The 18,315-nt window shown below is 45.7% G+C and overlaps 1 protein-coding gene across 10 annotated transcripts in view; it reads right to left on the bottom strand.

The window, feature by feature from the left end:
- TRERF1 (transcriptional regulating factor 1) overlaps positions 1-18,315 on the bottom strand; it is a 149,972-nt gene that overhangs the window by 5,541 nt on the left and 126,116 nt on the right. For 7 of the 10 annotated variants that reach the window (XM_068165130.1, XM_068165128.1, XM_068165129.1 and 4 more), the window contains 9 exons: positions 17,820-17,869; positions 17,009-17,150; positions 15,839-16,087; positions 12,090-12,459; positions 11,461-11,521; positions 10,608-10,747; positions 9,805-9,908; positions 7,530-7,605; positions 344-432 (listed from right to left, as the gene is read on the bottom strand). In XM_068165130.1, coding sequence (XP_068021231.1) covers positions 344-432; positions 7,530-7,605; positions 9,805-9,908; positions 10,608-10,747; positions 11,461-11,521; positions 12,090-12,459; positions 15,839-16,087; positions 17,009-17,150; positions 17,820-17,869 — 1,281 coding nt within the window. The remainder of the gene's footprint in view (positions 1-343; positions 433-7,529; positions 7,606-9,804; positions 9,909-10,607; positions 10,748-11,460; positions 11,522-12,089; positions 12,460-15,838; positions 16,088-17,008; positions 17,151-17,819; positions 17,870-18,315) is intronic. The other 3 variants (XM_068165133.1, XM_068165135.1, XM_068165136.1) reach the window with 3 other exon arrangements.

The raw sequence follows: 18,315 nt of genomic DNA, 5'->3' as shown, positions 1-18,315 counted from the left end.
ACACATGGATTCCAGGAGTGAAAACTTTTACCTAAGAGGAAGAGAGGAAACTTTGACAGGAACTTTTAGAGGAAAACTTTTTACAAGAGGAAAAGACTTTTCTTTATTTGTACAAGTTTTCCTCTAGAAGTTCCTGTCAAAGTTTCCTCTCTTCCTCTTATGTAAAAGTTTTCACACCTGGAATCCATGTGTGGGGCAAATTTAGTGCTGAAGTTGCATGCCAAATGGAATACACCACTGCTGGCTGTGTACCTGCTATAACCTGGTCACTGGAGAGAAAAATGAAGGGAAATAGAATACAGCAGGTGGAAAAAAGCAGTTGAGAGAACAGAAATAACCTTACCATTTTCTGTACAAAACCAAAATCTTTGCTGTAGGTGGACAATGCCTCTTTGAACAACCTCCTTTCTTGATGTGTCCATTTGTCAGAGCCTAAAAAAAACCCAAACAGCCAATTCATGAGCAATAATAACCCCATCACCACCTTTACATCCATGTAGTAGCTGAAACAATAGCTGGGGAACCTCAGGCACATGCTTGCCACCCAAAGAGGCCTGCAGTGACTCAGACCTGGAGTCCCTAATTTTTCCTAACCTCTGACCAGTTTCCAGTGCAGGGAATTTCCTGAGTCTGCTGCAATTTGCTTATTTAGTAACTACCATTCGAAGAGTCTTCCCACCAGTTAAACCTCTTGCACCCAAACCATCTTTTGCTGAGGAGTTTCACAGATCAGCAGACACTCCACATGAAGAACCACCTTGTTTTCTTTGTTTCCTGGCTCCTAGTAGCTTCATTTAATGATCCCTTGCTCATCAAGTGGAAGAGAAAGTGAATTCAGTCTTTACCAACATCTCTACAGGCTACAGGCTGGGGTCGGAGTGGCTGGAGAGCAGCCAGGCAGAAAGGGACCTGGGGGTACTGGTTGACAGCTGCCTAAACATGAGCCTGCAGTGTGCCCAGGCAGCCAAGAAGGCTAATGACATCCTGGCCTGCATCAGAAATAGTGTGGCCAGCAGGAGCAGGGAAGTCATTGTGTCCCTGTACTCTGCACTGGTTAGGCCACACTTTGAGTCCTGTGTCCAGTTTTGGGCTCCTCAGTTGAAGAAGGACATTGAGACACTTGAAGGTGTCCAGAGAAGGGCAACAAGGCTGGGGAGAGGCCTTGAGCACAGCCCTGTGAGGAGAGGCTGAGGGAGCTGGGGTTGCTTAGCCTGGAGAAGAGGAGGCTCAGGGGTGACCTCATTGCTCTCTACAACTACCTGAAGGGAGGTTGTAGCCAGGAAGGGGTTGGTCTCTTCTCTCAGGCAACCTGTGACAGAACAAGAGGACACAGTCTCAAGCTGCGCCAGGAGAAGTTTAGGCTGGAGGTGAGGAGAAAGTTCTTTCCAGAGAGAGTTGTTGGCCATTGGAATGTGCTGCCCAGGGAGGTGGTGGAGTCACCGTCCCTGGAGGTGTTCAAGAGGGGATTGGATGTGGCACTTGGTGCCATGGTCTAGTCATGAGGTCTGTGGTGACAGGTTGGACTCGATGATCTTTGAGATCTCTTCCAACCTTGGTGATTCTGTGATTCTGTGTGCTTCTATCCTATTCAGGACTCCATGTCTTCTCTGTCACTCCCACACCTTTGGTCCTGAACCTTGTCCAGCTCTAGAACATTCCTAATGAGATGCAGTGACCGGAAATGCACATAATGGTCAACATATAAGCAATTCATAGGCTTGCACTGTGGCATCATCACATTCTCCATCCTCCTAATATTTGCCTTGCTGTTGTTTGGGTTTTGAATTTTTTGTAAAACACAGAGCTCATGCTGCAATGGATTGCAGCTGGAAGAAGGAAGAATTAGACTGGATATTAGGAAGCAGTTCTTTACAGTGAGGGTGGTGAGACATTGGAACAGACTGCCTAGGGGAGGTCATGGATACCCCCTCCCTGAAGGTCATAGAATCACAGAATCCATAAGGTTGGAAGAGAACTCAAAGATCATCAAGTCCAACCTGTCATCCAACACCTCATAAGTAACTAAACCATGGCACCAAGTGCCACATCCAATCCCCTCTTGAACACCTCCAGTGATGGTGACTCCACCACCTCCCTGGGCAGCACATTCCAATGGCTAACAACTCTCAGTGAAGAACTTTCTCCTGACCTCCAACCTAAACTTCCCCTGGCACAGTTTGAGACTGTGTCCTCTTGTTCTGGTGCTGGTTGCCTGGGAGAAGAGACCAACCTCCACCTGGCTACAACCTCCCAGGGCCAGGCTGGATGAGGCCTTGAGCAACCTGGTCTAGTGGAAGGTGTCCCTGCCCATAGTGGTAGGGGTGGAACTAGATGATCTTTAAGGTCCTTTCTGACCCAAACCATTCTGTGAATCTATGAAGTATCACCCCAGAGCTCATGTAAAGCTTACTCCCACATATGCCACTTCCCATTCAACTACATGGAAGTTCATCTACCCTTTTTCTCTTTAGACAGTCTCACAAGGTCCTTTTGCAGCTCTTCACTTGATTTGAGGTAAGATACTTAAATCTCGTGTGGCAGAGGTCACAAGTAGATGGAGACTGCAGCAATGTGCAGCATGCACAAAGTGCTCTCAGATCATTTGATGGAAGCATTATATAAAACTTCCCAATATTGTTATTCTGTGCTTGCATCAGCAGCCTAACTGCCCATGAAAATGTAAAAGCAACATTTAAATTGAAATGAATTTGTGCTCCCTCAGTATTAGTCAAACAGAAGGAACAAAGGACTGCTCTGCTGCATCAGGGCAGTGCCCTGCTTGTAAGAGTGGGGAGCACTACACATGTTAAGGGAAGGCTATGAAGGAAGCCATGAAGTGGATGTCTTTGAGGTGACCTACACTGTGGGAAGATTCTCCTGAAGCACCTGAAACTTTTATCAAAAGCAATCCCTAATATTCCTGTCAGTGTTACTGTTCTGCATACAAATGCTTGCCTCTGCAGTGAATTCAATTAACTTGGGCTTTGCACCATGCATGCTATTGAACTCTGCAGATTACTTATGTCTATTTAAAACAAAATTATCAACAGCAAATGTTTTTTTTTCCTATTCATTGTCAACTGTCAGGCTCACCAGCTGAAGAGCTGGTATCTCCCTGATCTTTCATAGGTTGAAAACCACAACATTAACTTTTCTGCAGCCTGTTTTCTGCAGGCTTTTCTAGTACTGGATAAAAGCATGCATTAGTTATTTCCACGGAGATTTACACTAAAGCTCCCTTAAGCATTAGAGAAAGGCACTGGCTGCAAGCCACAACTTTTACTTGTTCTGTTATCACCCCAAAGATCTTTTCACTGACATGCTGCCTTGGATCCTGCCCACCCTGAGCCAGCATCATTCCCTTCTTACACAACTTGCCAGTCATTTGCATTTGCCCTCCCTTTGCACAGGGGTAAACACACTGATTCAGTCCAGGGGCCTGCTCTGCTACACCAAAATGTAACATTAAAAGCATGGCAACACCAAAGGAGAGACTTTAAGTTAGCAAAGCTCTCCTGTCATCTTCTGTTGCCTCTACCCCATCACCTGAAAAACCAATAAACCATAGCTCCCTTCCCACAAACTCATTTTGTTGTAGAGCTATGGAGGATTCAGACCTTACAGGGCTTCCCCAATAGCTGTGGTATTTGCAGAGACCCTGGCAAGATTATATGGGTTAATTGGAAGTATCCTAATTAATAGAATAAATACTGTGTAGGAAAAGAAACAGAAGAAAAGCTGTTTTTAACTCTGGTTGCTGGGAGACCGTTTTTGCTCTCGTTAGCTTGAGGGAGATATAGAGAACGTGGAGAGAGAGATATCTGCAATGCAGCAAGAAAGAATTCTGGACTTTGGAATACAGATAACATTTTAAAGCTAGTCTTTCTGTTCTGATATTGAATCTACATTTAGTTTTACCTGCTTTTGCACTGGTTAACTAAGTATCTCCTACAAGTCCAGGAGCTTTGGGCCCAAGTTGTGGGTTTCAAGGGGGCTGCACCTACAGAGAGGGAGCCCCTCTCTGTGGTGGTTCAAATACACTACAGAGAGTACATGCTGGACCTGACCCACACCCTATCACAGTACACATGAGACGTTTCCAGGCTGCCTGAAGCACATGGGAAACCATCTCTCTAACAATTGTCACTCCAAGAGAACTTCAGACCTGAGAAATTCCACTGTTCCACTGAAAACAGTTCCAGTGTTTGCAACAGTGCTCCTCCTGTATTGGAATGGAATGGAATGGAATGGAATGGAATGGAATGGAATGGAATGGAATGGAATGGAATGGAATAGAATAGACTAGACTAGACTAGACTAGAATAGAATAGAATAGACCAGGTTGGAAGAGACCTTCAAGATCATCATGTCCAACTTATTATCCAACACCACCCAACCAACTAAACCATGGCACCAAGCACCCTGTCGAGTCTCCCCCTGAACACCTCCAGCGATTAGATATGCACTCCCCTTCCCTTCCATAAAACACCATCCTGACAGATGGCAAGCAGCAGGACAGAGATTAGGGTGCTCTTTCAAGTGGCCCTGGGTGAGCATGTTGAGCTCTCATGGCACACAGTGGAAAGGGCTTAGGTGTTACAACCTCCTTCCCTCACAAACCAACAGGTTTCAAAGGTGAGTCATTGGCATGTACCCCCATTTGAGGGCAATACTAAGGATGAGTTTTGATCAGGGCCACACTGCTCTGTTTTGGTCTATTCCACCTTTAAATGTGGCAGTGCCTGAGAACAGTGATTTCTGAGTATGGAGCAGCAAGCCCCAAAAGCTGACCCAAACAAATGTGACTTGAACTTCTGTCAAACTTTTCATCTAGTAGATTGTGAGAAATTCCCCTGGGCCTCAAGTTTCTGATTGCCAGCCACAAATGAACTATGATTCAAGAGCTGCTCCGTGGTGCTAGAGCCTGGCTATTGATGTAAGCTGCATTCAAGAGCATGAGTAAATACTGCTTTGTCATGTTATTTTATGGTGCTTAAACCCAGACTACTGAGATTTTGTTTCCTCATGTGAAAGATTCAATAAATCAGTCTTTCCTGGCTCCTTCCTGCACCACAATAAAACATTTTCTGAAATCACTGTGAAATTGATTCAGTAAAGACTGCTTCTACTCCTCTGCCACATGGGCAGACATTTCTTATCTGCTCTGCTAATTAGGTCACTCACTGAGAATGAGACTGCTGGGAGTTCTCCTCAAGATCCTTCTTTCATCCCCTGGACTGTCTCACACACAATTTGGTGTCACTTCTTCAGAAAGAAGACCTGGTCAAAGTTCCTGGCTGAACTGTACCTCTGTACTCTGCACTGGTCAGGCCACACCTTGAGTACTGTGTCCAGTTCTGGGCCCCTCAGTTTAAGAAGGACATTGAGACACTGGAAGGTGTCCAGAGAAGGGCAACAAGGCTGGGGAGAGGCCTTGAGCACAGCCCTGTGAGGAGAGGCTGAGGGAGCTGGGGTTGTTTAGCCTGGACAAGAGGAGGCTCAGGGGAGACCTCATTGCTGTCTACAACTCCCTGAAGGGAGGTTGTAGCCAGGTGAGGGTTGGTCTCTTCTCCCACACACCCAGCACCAGAACAGGAGGACACAGTCTCAAGCTGTGCAGGGGGAAGTTTAGGCTCAAGGTGAGGAGAAAGTTCTTCACCGAGCGAGTCATTCGTCATTGGAATGTGCTGCCCAGGGAGGTGGTGAAGTCCCCATCCCTGAAGGTGTTCAAGAGGGGATTGGATGTGGCACTTGGTGCCATGGTCTAGTCATGAGGTCTGTGGTGACAGGTTGGACTTGATGTTCTTTGAGGTCTCTTCCAACCTTAGTGATACTGTGATGTCCTCCATGTCCATTCAGGCCCTTGTCCACCATTAGGACTGTGACAGAGCTGTTGTCAAAAGCCTAAGCATCTCCCCCAGACAAGACTCAAACCTGACCTCCACATGTATTCACTTTCACTATCAGCTGCTATCAAACATGTTTCTGTTCTTGTTTTCAGGCCAAGGGCTTGAGCGGTTGTTTTACCAAAGAGTCATTGTTACTTGGGAGTCTTTCCAGCAAGTTACTACAGCCAGGAAGTAGCTTGCTTCTATACTTGAGTCACATTATGACTAGCTGGAAACGAGTATGTGATCCTGGGTATTGTGACTGACTGACCAATTCTTGGGTTGTTTCCCCTTGGGCATAAACCTGTCATAAATCTCTTAAAGCCCCTATCCTGTGCATCCAAGCAGTTATTAGCCACTGTGAAGCATTAAGCAGTAACATGGAGGGCCACCAGGGAGATGGATTTACCATCTATGCTTAGGTGATAGTCCAAAAGCTTAACACCACCTGGTGTATTTCACAGGGCACTTCTGCTCCATCAAAGGCAGTTCTTGCTGTGTTTGTTAAAGAAGTCACCACCCAAGACCTGTTTCTTTTGGGCTAGATCCACATAATGAGAGGCTCTGCATCCAGTACTAAGATGCTAACCAGAGTTACAGCACTGCCTGTTTGGAAGGATGCTTTTGATTATCCTGTTCATTTATCATGCACCATCACCTCCCAAAAGGAAGGCATGATGGCTGATGTTTACATAACAGAAAATGAAGACCTCACTGCTAGTAAATTATAATGTACAAAGAGCAGCAGTTCAAAACAGGAGATCACCACATTAAATTCTGGGGCCCTCAGCTTAGGAAAGATGTTGAGTTGCTGGAAGGTGTCCAGAGAAGGGCAACAAAGCTGGGGAGGGGTTTGGAGCACAGCCCTGTGAGGAGAGGCTGAGGGAGCTGGGGTTGCTTAGCCTGGAGAAGAGGAGGCTCAGAGGAGACCTTATTGCTCTCTCCAACTCCCTGAAGGGAGGTTGTAACCAGGTGGGGGTTGGTCTCTTCTCCCAGGCAACTAGCACCAGAACAAGAGGACACAGTCTCAAGCTGTGCCAGGAGAGGTTTAGGCTGGAGGTTAGGAAGAAGTTCTTCATAGAAAGAGAGATTGCCCATTGGAATGTGCTGCCCAGGGAGGTGGTGGAGTCACCATCACTGGAGGTGTTCAGAAGGAGACTGGGTGGGGTACTTGGTGCCATGGTTTAGTTGATTAGATGGTGTTGGGTGATAGGTTGGACTTGATGATCTCAAAGTGCTTTTCCAACCTGGTTAATTCTGTCCTATTCTATCCCATTCCATTCCATTCCATTCCATTCCATTCCATTCCATTCCATTCCATTCCATTCCATTCCATTCCATTCCATATTTCAGTTTTGAAGAGGGGAAGCAAACCCATGCTCAAGCCAGTTTGAAATCTGTAGAATCCTACACAGCAACATGGATGCAAAGTTTCTGTACATCATCAGTCAGGTAAGGAAACACCGAAATTCTAATACAAGGCTCTGGAAGTACCACTCAGCACTGTCCACATCACCTCTCTGAGATGTTGCCATCCCTGCAGCAGACAGCAGGGAGTGCAGTGTGATCCCATGCTGCAGGCTGGGATGCCAGCCCTGGACACCAAAGCCCCACAGACAGAGAGGTCACAAGGAGAGCTACCTGCGTAGTGGTAGTTGGCCAAGGGATGACACTTCAATCTCACTGGCTTTCTCAACAGCAGCTTCTCAAGAGCAACCTGCATGGAAAAGTGGGGGAAAACACAATTAGCAAATGCAGTTAGCTGCTGCATGCAGCCACATTTAGAAGACTTGTTTGGTACTAGGATATGAATGAATTGTCTCCCTTCTTCTCTTTTCTGCCATACAAAATCCCACTGAATTACTGCACGGCCCTTCAACACTGCACCTCACAGAGGAGCACCCACTGCACACCTGTCCTGCTTTCATTTGCACAGCTGTGGCTATTACTCAGCAACTCCCAGCACTTCCCTCCCTTCTGCTTGCCACATACAAATGTTTGTAGTGTTTGGTTTGATAGTGTTAATTACTACTGTTTAATGGTTAGTTTGATAGCATTAGTATTTATAGCATGAAGTCTCCTGGGGTATCTGTTTAGGTCAACATCTGTCCTTTGGACCAGGTAGTGAACGGTGCCACATCCAGCTGGCAGCCAGTCACCAGTGGCGTCCCCCAGGGATCAGTGCTGGGCCCTGTCCTCTTCAACATATTCATCGATGATCTGGATGAAGGGGTAGAGTCAGTCATCAGCAAGTTTGCAGATGACACAAAGTTAGGGGCAGATGTTAGTCAGTTAGAGGGCAGAAGGCTCTGCAGAGGGACCTCGACCGACTGGACAGATGGGCAGAGTCCAATGGGATGGCATTCAACAAGTCCAAGTGCCAGGTGCTGCACTTTGGCTACGGCAATCCCATGCAGAGCTACAGGCTGGGGTCGGAGTGGCTGAGAGCTGCCAAACAGAGAGGGACCTGGGGGTGCTGATCAACAGCCACCTGAATATGAGCCAGCAGTGTGCCCAGGTGGCCAGGAGGGCCAATGGCATCCTGGCCTGCATCAGGAACAGTGTGGCCAGCAGGAGCAGGGAAGTCATTGTGCCCTGTACTCAGCACTGGTTAGGCCGCACCTTGAGTCCTGTGTCCAGTTCTGGGCCCCTCAGTTTAGGAAGGACATCGAAACACTTGAATGTGTCCAGAGAAGGGCAACAAGGCTGGGGAGAGGCCTTGAGCACAGCCCTGTGAGGAGAGGCTGAGGGAGCTGGGGTTGTTTAGCCTGGAGGAGAGGAGGCTCAGGGGAGACCTTCTTGCTGTCTACAACTCCCTGAAGGGAGGTTGTAGCCAGATGGGGGTTGGCCTCTTCTCCCAGGCAACCAGCACCAGAACAAGGGGACACAGTCCCAAGCTGTGCCAGGGGAGGTTCAGACTCGAGGTGAGGAGGAAGTTCTTCACCGAGCGAGTCATTTGGCATTGGAACGGGTTGCCCAGGGAGGTGGTTGAGTCATCGACCCTGGAGGCGTTCAAGAGGGGACTGGATGTGGCACTTGGTGCCATGGTCTAGTCATGGGGTCTGTGTTGATAGGTTGGACTCGATGATCCTCGAGGTCCTTTCCAACCTAAGCGATACTGTGATACTGTGAGACTGTGAAGAAAGATGATATGCAGGACCCTAGAATTTTTCCCCTGACAATGTAGACCCCACTGTGCAGCAATTACACACTCTGGAAGCTCACTCACCTGTCTCAGACCCCTGAGATATGGCTAATAGACCCCAAAGAAACTGAGACACAAGCTAAAAACCACTGTACCAGACAACCCTGAGAGATTCATTCTGGTCCTATGCTGTGTTGTATCTTGTTTTAAATCAGCTTTCCAGGAACTGGTGCAGGGCCTCATCTTTTCCCTAGCACTGGGCAAAAAAGCCATGGATGTTTTGCCCTAGTTAATAATATTCTCATCATTAAACTAGTGCAAATATTTGAAATGCATTATTTATGTGAGAACTGCATGCAATTACCTCACAGTTCTGAACAAATAAGTAGATGTGATTGCTGCTACAAACAAAGGCTTTGGTAAGAGTGAGAAGGCGACTAAGCTCTCCGTGACCAAATATAAAGCTGGTGAAATATTAGGGCTGGAGCAAGCTCTGGAAGACATTGAAAGCCCTAAGGCTATAAACTAAGTAATCTTATCTATATGAAATATACAGTAAGTCTTCAGAGAGGCACTGCTTTGAAATTTAAATGTATTAGAGAATGAAAGGGAAGAGTCATTCTCCAAAAATCTTACAGGATTTTAAAAGCATCACTGTGAATCAGTCAGAAATCTCTTTTTTTATACAACCCTATCTAAATCCATTTAATAAAGCATGCTAATTTATCTGCAGAAGAGGATAATATCTCCCCTTTCAGCTTCTTATCTTACCATAATATCTCCTTTTGCTTCAAAGAGAGAGTGCAAAGCATATTCTGAGTTAGTTCCTCCACCAGGTAACACACTGGAGCAGCTCATATTTAGAAGGTCTTCCACTGTCAGAAAGAAGTCAACATTTTACTGCTCATACAGTAGCCTGTCAGTCAAACATCCAGAGCCAAGGATTTTACACTGCCACTCAAGACAATGTAGTTCAGGGCAGCAGCCTTCATTGCTCTCCCTCCCCAGCACCTCATCTGATTTTAGGATCACTCACTGAAAAATGGATGTGATGGGATTTGCAGAGCTCATCCTTGGGATAGGGCAAGCTAGTGCAGAGCCAGGAGCAGAGATCTGTCTGTGAGGGAGTGGCTTGCACAGGCCAGTGATGTGGCTGTGCCAAGAAGGCTCTAGCCAGGCTAGGATAACAGAAATGAGCCACTGCTGAAAGCAGGAACAAACTGCTCCAGGCTGGTAGAAGCCACTGAGCCTCTCACACTTCCTCTCAGTTATGGTCACAGGACAGACAGGAGTCATCTGTCTCTCATCTGTGACCTCTGCTCTTACCAGGGCAGTTCAGACCCAAAAAAATCCCACTTCCAAGCAATGATATTTGCCCCTTGGCAGCCAGAAAGCAATTCATCCAGACTTGACTTTTAAGTGCCACCATATGCAGTTCTGCTCTCTTGCTCTGCATTGTCAGTAATTAATACTCTCTTGGACATTTTGAAGAGTATACCCCTAGGAAATCAATGTGCCTTTCTTCACCAGGCACAGGCTGATTAAGAACTTCTCAAATGGGCACATCATTGTACCTCTTTGTTGGAAAACCTTGTTCTCCAGTTCTGGCCATGGCTTCCACACCAAAGTAGCCTTGTGCACATCGTTCTCCATCAGCAATCTGTCCTGCAGCTCGGGAATATCAGCCTGGAACCTGGACCCAATATTGATTCGTCTAAGAGAAGAAATGAAAAAGTATTCAGCTACACAGCACGCAGGAAAAAAAGGCAGAAGTCACATTAGTGCTCCCTTTGTCTCCAGCCAAACTTCTGTTACACTGGAGTGGCAGGAAATTGTGTCAGATTGCTTTATGCAATGCTTTACTCTCAGTGGGAAAAGTATTTTGAGTATTAGAGAGAACTGATCTCCTGGGGGGCAACAAAGATCTCAATACCCAATATAAACTAGGCTCAGTCATCATTCCTTACAGGCAACCTGAACCATCCTACATAGGTGCTGACTAGCAAAGAGCCTAGGTGCTGGAAATGGTTAACTTTCTGTTCCATGGAGAACAGCACTCTTCAGCAGAGAGCAGAAAGAGACATTACTGCTGAGGAAAAACCCTGTCTGCAGTCTGCCCTGGAGAACTTACCAGTTAACACCTCTCCAACACTCCAGTTAATCAACCTGTCTATTTGAAAGCAAGCATGGTGGCTCTGCTTATGTTTTCCTCACAGCCCTCTTCCCAACTATCACTAACCATTGTTTCAGCTTCAGAGCCTCCCACCAAGCCTCTCCTAGCATTTTTGAACCATTTAAACACATCCATCTCAACACAACTTCAGGCAGGTGAACACTACCTGCCTTGCTCAAAACACTTTATGCCACATAGTCAAAGCTTGAGGTAATCTATAAAAGTAGTGACAAAACCAATACTGTTTTTCTTACGGTTCAACAGTCTGTTCTCCAGGCCCAGGTGTCACTGGAAAGACACTTCCATCAATACTATCTGAAACAGACATTGGAGTTTCACTTTAAAAGGGTGTTTTGGTAGCAGCTGTGTCACTGGTGATGCTCCACCTCCCAGGCAGCACTGCCTCCTCCATGTTAAAATCAACCTTACTCCATTCTATTAAGCAAACATTACCCTTTATTCAGTCAGAAACAGTATAAATTGTTACAGGTAACAGAAGAAAATGTCCTAATTTGCTAAGTTTTCTCCTGCCCTGATCATGTGTGATTACACAGTTTTTCTTATGAAGCACTGAACAACAAACCAGGTGAACCCCAGGTCTCAAACTAGGTCTTTTCCCTCCACTTTGCAAGGCCCAGATGTAACAAGAAGCACTGTGGTCCTTCCTTGAGGCAGATCCTAGCCTTATTCACTGGTTAGGCTCCTCTTCACTTTGTGCTCTAACACCCCCTTTACAAAATCCAAGGCAAGCACCCTGGCCAAGATGGAGTTTTCCTGTGGAGCATCAAAACCAGCCGTGCATGCAAGCACTCACAACCCCCTCACTGTGGCAACACCAGGGGAGAGGACAGTGGTATTTACTAGGTACTGTCTTAATACTTACTAGACCGACAGAGGAGCACACGTGGAGTAGGTGTGAGTGGAGTAAGTGGCAGCTGAGTGTGTGAGGTGCTGTGAGATGATGTGATAACACTGCTGAAGAGGCCAGACCCCTGCCGAACTGGACTGAGCATTGGTGGTGGAGTGTAGGGGGGCAGCTCATGCGTCCGGTCCAGCAGGTGATCGCCAAGAACACGAGGAGAGCGGAGCTGGCTCTGGTACAGGGTGGCACCGGAGTGGGACATGCTGAAGTTGAAGGAAGGAGGAGGGATGAAGAGAGGCTCAGGTCTATGTCGATACTTCTTCTTGTCCTGCAGTGGTTTGAAGTTTTCTTCCAATTTCACAGCACTCTGAAGAGGCTTTTTGCTGATTTCCTGGATGAAAACATGCAGAACTTCAGCATGTAGGCACGCTTACAGGTGATTTGCACACAGTTCCCCACAGCTTAGGGCAACAGCCACAGAAAAGCTGTATCTACCACAAGGCAGGACCATCATAAGAAGTCAGGTCAGTACAGTGTCTGGTGCTACTCAGAATCCTCAGGGGAGAAAGAAGAAACGGCAAATAAAGGCTCACCCTCCCTCAGTAAGGCCTCTAGGTCAAGGTAGGGCTGAGCCACAGGCATGGAGAGGCTGCTGCCAGCTTTTGAAGATGCAGGGAGCAGCTCTCCCAGGCCTTGTCTCCCTCACCCTTCTTCAGCTTCACCCAAACACCCTGGGCACTTCTTTTTGCACTGAACACACAGACCAGCTGGGGGTCACCTCGTTAGCCAGGCACAGTTTATCACAAACTTTATGTGAGATGTTTTTCAATGCATTTACTTTGTTTGACCAAGAAGGACACATGAGCTCAGTGAAATTACTGCAGTACTCAGCAGCAGGCAAGGAAGAAAAATGTAATAAATTCAAATTCTTTGCCTCTTATCACTACATTCCTATCAGCTTGAGCACAGCCCAGCTGCAACAAATCTTGAACTTAACTCTCCTCTTTCCTTGGTGGAAAAAGAGTCGCAGATGACCATTTGGGAAATCCATGCACTGCAGCATACCTACAATTTTAGAGCATGGGTGTTAAAAACAACTTAACTATAAATTCCTACAGCCCCCAACAACAGAAAGCACAGAATTAGTGCAAACCTGGAATGTCTTTCAGTTTGGTTTTTTGAGGGGAGTGGGGGAAGGGAGGGAGAAGCAGCTTCTCAGGCTGTGCTTTAAGAAGACAGAAGTTGGTTGATGAACACAGATTGAAGTAAATTGCTCATGTGTCCAGGTTCTAGATCTTCTTTAGGATAAAGAGTGGAAGAAAATTTTTGACAGGGGGCTGCTCCACAGTGTCTGCATCATCTGGTAAATTCTACTACTACTACATAAAGTAAATTACTAGAATGGATGTTTAGACAACATACATCTTTAAGCCATGGGTGGTTCTTCAGAATCACATTCACCCAATAAAAATCATGTTAAAGGAGTATTAGCACTGTCACCCTTTATCCTCTATGTTAACATGTTCCAGCTTGTAGCAGTGGTTTTGATTACAGAGGTCCTGTCCTTTCTGTTAGATCATGGCTGTATCCTCTCCAACAGCTGCTGACATTTTTTTTCTTCCACACCAAAAAATAAATGAATGAAAATTGGAGGCATTTTCCTCTGGCAGGAAAAAAAACAACCCTGCAGCTTTATGGGGGATTTTGTTGATAATGGACATTCAGAACAAGGACAGGGTGAGGGTTACCTGTAACTGCAGACACAGCCCATCACAAGGGTAAACATTTAGTGTTCAAAAAGGAGAAAGGGGAAACAACCCTAAAGGAAAAAACTCAAACCAAACCAAACCCAACAAACAGAAACACAACTTAAAAAGCCCTCCCAGACTGCATCCATCACAGGCTCATTTTGTTCTCTTCTTTAAATGTAGAAGAGCTGGTACACCTTCCCCATCAGTATAAAGCAAACTAACCAACCAAGACAACATCTTAGAAATCCCATGCACTTTCAACTCCTATGCTGCTTCACCTGCAGCATGCCTTAGCCTCAGCATGGTTATGTCCACACTCTTTTCAAGAAAGACCACACTGGATACTAAAGGAGATTCTGATGTCTAAGGGCTCCCAAGGTAGAGTCACCCTAATGCTTTTCTGAAGGTTCTGATTCCCACAAGGCCCTGCTGCTGCACCCTGACAGATCCTGATGGACCTTGACAGCAAGCTCCAGCTCACCATCCCCTAGCCTTGATGAATACTTAGTTTCCCTCTGCTGTTGGCATTTACTCTGTTTCATGGGAGCCTTTCTGGCCAGCCTGAAGCATAGTATAAATAAATGCAAACAGAACCAGGTCTTGGTATCAAAAGAAAGAAGTCTCCAGTGGCACAAAGTCTTTACAGAAGAAAAAACAACTTTGATCTTTGAAAGTTTATAATGCTACTACTTCATACAAAAGATAGCAGTCAGAGAGGAAACTGAGTTTAGCTTGCTTGGGCAATAACAAAGACTGCAAGCCTAATTTTGAGTGAATGAAAGCACATTTAGCCAAACACTGGCAGATTTAACCACAGTCACTTCACATACGTTGCAGAAATACACAAGCCCAAGCCACCTACACTGATGTCTCTAGAGAAGATCTCCCACTCAGAGCTCAAGGATTCAGATAAGACTGTCCCTTTTCTCTCTACAAATAGAAAAGAGAATTTGTACTGCTGAGTTACAAGTTGCTAGGTAAAACCTCAGCCTGAACTGAAGGGAGCAAAAATTCTGTATTTATTTCAGTCAGTGTGCCTGTCTGAGGGCAGGGTCAGGAGCAAGGTGATAGACACATGGACACCATCAGTCAGCCATGCTGTTATAAGCTCTCTCCTTGTTTGGCCATCAGCCTCATGAGAAAGGGAAAAGCAAACTAAAATCACAAGAGCATGTCTTTGCATTACACAGATAATACCACACAGTACTTATACTCTCCAGCAATCTTTTGTCACAGCATAGCCTGCAAGCATAGATTTGAAGGATCAAGCAGCATCTGTTCCTACACTGGAATATGAAATGAGCACTGCTTGCTCCAGGACTCTTCCAGGAAAACAATAAAGAGCATTTTCACATCTCATTCAAGTACTCATCAATTCCTTGTGCTGCCTGACAATTCCACTCTTGTAAAGGAAATGAAAGCATTAAGCATAGCTATTTTTCCTATACAAAAATTCCTAGTGATTAACCCTTAGATCTGATGCATGCAGAGAGCAAGGGAAAAATGACTTCACTGCAAAACTCTGAGTCCACAAGCTTCATACAGCCTTAGAGAACACAGTGTAAGCACTGCACAGTGCCCTATTTCAGGTGAAATGAGAAGCACATATATCTAACTTTAAAAAACAGGAAGGGATAAACTGCTGAATTGAAGCAGTAACAGAAAAACAAAGCAGTCTGCAAAGGAGAAAACAAACAGACAAACAAACAACCCCCCCACAAACCACACCAGTAAAAAGATACTAAATCCCTTTGTTCTAGTGAGAGAAAAGAATATCACCTCCCAGTTTCAAAGCATTTGCGTTCAGCTGTGGTCCTGATTTCCAAGCAAAGGGAAGATTAGTATTTTTAAATGCCTGAAGAAGAAATGCTATGATGCTACAGGGCTTTTTCAGTCCTCAGGCAGCAGTAAGATTCCAGACAATATTCTAGAACACAGACATCTGAGAAGGTAGCTGCACTATAAGCAAAGGGATTTAACAAGCATAGCACAGTTAGTGGCAAGAAATGCAGCACTCACAGAGGATGAGCAGGGGGTGGCCACTTTTGGACTGCATGGTGGAGAGTAAGTCATCTTCATGAGAACGGGCATCTCATCATCTGACACAGAGTTGGCAGGCTTGTCTTTGACTGTGGCAGTGCTGGCAGAGGGCTGTGTGCTGGGCTCAGGCGACAGAAGCTTTACAGGGACAGACACTGGCATGACGATGGGTGCGAGGCTATCCACCTCTTTAGGCAGCAGCTGCTGTGGTGGTTTCTCTCCTTCATCCTGTACAGACAATTAAAGGCTTTCAGCCTGAGTGAGGGAGGGCTACTTCTGGGTTGATACACTACTCAAGGTATAGCCTGTGGCTGAAAAGCAGTGGTCAGGGTTACACAACACGCTACAGCGCTGCTCCTGGACCCTTGTGAGAAGGTGGGAGATTCCTGTATGGGATTCAGCCTCAGTGATACATAACCACATTGAGCACCTTCACAAGGTAACTTGCAGGAGGGGAGATAAACACATGCTCTCTCTATCACTGTAAAGAGAATTCTCCATCACCCACCTGAAAACAAAGACACAGACAGTGTAACTATAGTAGCTCTTTGCTTTCTTGTGGCATTCCCTGTCAGGGCAGAGTTTCTGCAACACCAGGCCAGATAAAGACTGCCTGGTAAGGGGAAGTTATTTTTAAGCTGAACTATTCAAACCCCCAATTTTGGTTTGCTATTTGTTGATACCTATAGAATTTAAACAGTTGGGAAGAAAGCTGTCAAGGATCCAAACAATCTCCCTCCTTCAATTAAAGCCTGGGAAGGCTTCCAATAAATAACCCTTAGTCATCCAAGTAGTCCAAATGAAAATAAGGAAGACTTGATGTTCCTGATATTTCTAATGTAATAAACAAATACCATGGGGGAAGCAAGTAGGTGCTCTTGCCATAACTTTGTAGGGTGTTTTTGTAACATGCAGAGAAACACAGAGGGACAAAGGTTGTTCTGTCCTCCACCACTGCCTCAAACTGTGCAGCAAGACTTCTAACCTACAAACCAGCAGAATTCTGTGCATTTCTACTTACAAAGGGCATGACACAACAAAATAGTGCCGAGAAGAACAAGTTTGGACAGCAAAGCAAAGCATGGCAAAGCAAGCAAAGATACACATGGAAAGGAGAGAGCTAAAGACTGAAGTAAAACAGACTGTTACCTGTTTGAAGTTAGGAGACGCTCTTACTCCTCCGTGTGACCTCATGTGACCATTGAGAGCAGGCAAACTCTTAAACTCTTTCAAGCACACTGAACACATTAGCCTGTTCTTCACATCAGGAAGTGTTTCTCTGTTCTGGCCACTATTTGTAAGCATTATTTTTTTTTAGCACAGGAAAAAAGAAGAGACATTAGTTTGCCATGTTCCCTTTGTTGCAGAGGAAGCATATTAGAAAGTCAATACAATTTTCTAGCTAGATGGTTATGAAGCCACAACTATGCAGAGTGAGTGCTGTGGAATATGTGGGCAGTGATCTAGATCAGCTGCTCCCAGGAGAGAAGGAAAGTTTTGAATAGGGCATGCTAGTCAAAAGGTAGCTCTTGGTACAAAGAAGTCTGAGAACAGACAAGGTCTGTCATGGCAGACACACACAAACTGCTGCCATTAATGAGGGGTAAGGACTTGGACAAAATGCCTCTACTTATGGTAGACAACTGTGCTAGGAGAGGTCTCAGCCCTTAAGAATTGAGACCTTAACAGAAACCAGAAGATCCCTGCTGCCAAAGATGATAATCCAAACCCATCCCTTCTCTTTGAAACCCAACACTGAGAGCAAAGTCATTTTACTGCTGGGGGGGGACAGTGAAAAAATCACACAGGCTTAAATTCATGAAGCACAGAGCTGAAGACATTTCTAGAAGAGCAACAACTATTACCCACCAGGAGTGTATTTCCCCCCCTCTAACTGCAGTACTCCTTTGCATGTCTCACATTGAAATAGAATAAATGCAAATAAATCTTTTCAAAATACCTTTGTTCTGGGGAGAGTGGCTGCAGTCTGCCATCTGACAGCGGTGCCTGCTATCAAAGGAGAAGAGGAGAAGAGGGGGGGTGGAAAACCCAACACTTTATAGGAGACATTAATGGATAAATGAAGGTACTCACATCATTGCACTTTGCACATGATTTTACTAATATCAAAAGCCTCTGAGCCTTTATATCTCTACCAAATCAGTGCCTCTGTGAACATGACTAGTGCAAGCTTTCTTACAACCCCTTGCTCCTTGAAGCCTTTGCTCTGGCCCAGAAGCATTACTTCTGGAAACAGAGAGCTGCTGAATCTACCCCTCAGGGGTAAGAAATTAGCTAAAGCACTTTGTTGTACCTAACTGGGTCCTTCCTCCCCCAAAATCTGAGGCAGAACTTTCCACAGCCTCTCAGGAGGGAAGCAGCAGCCCTGCAGCAGCAGTAGCTCTGTGCTGCCACCAGCCTGGCCTGCAGCCAGCCCAGCAATACAAACAGGAGAA

Source organism: Melanerpes formicivorus, unplaced genomic scaffold, assembly GCF_026170545.1.
Source record: "Melanerpes formicivorus ecotype bairdi unplaced genomic scaffold, bMelFor1.0.p_v2 SCAF_84, whole genome shotgun sequence".
NCBI classification, from domain to species: domain Eukaryota; kingdom Metazoa; phylum Chordata; class Aves; order Piciformes; family Picidae; genus Melanerpes; species Melanerpes formicivorus.
Note: the sequence above shows the minus strand (reverse complement) of the source record. Positions and strands in the feature narration are given on the sequence as shown.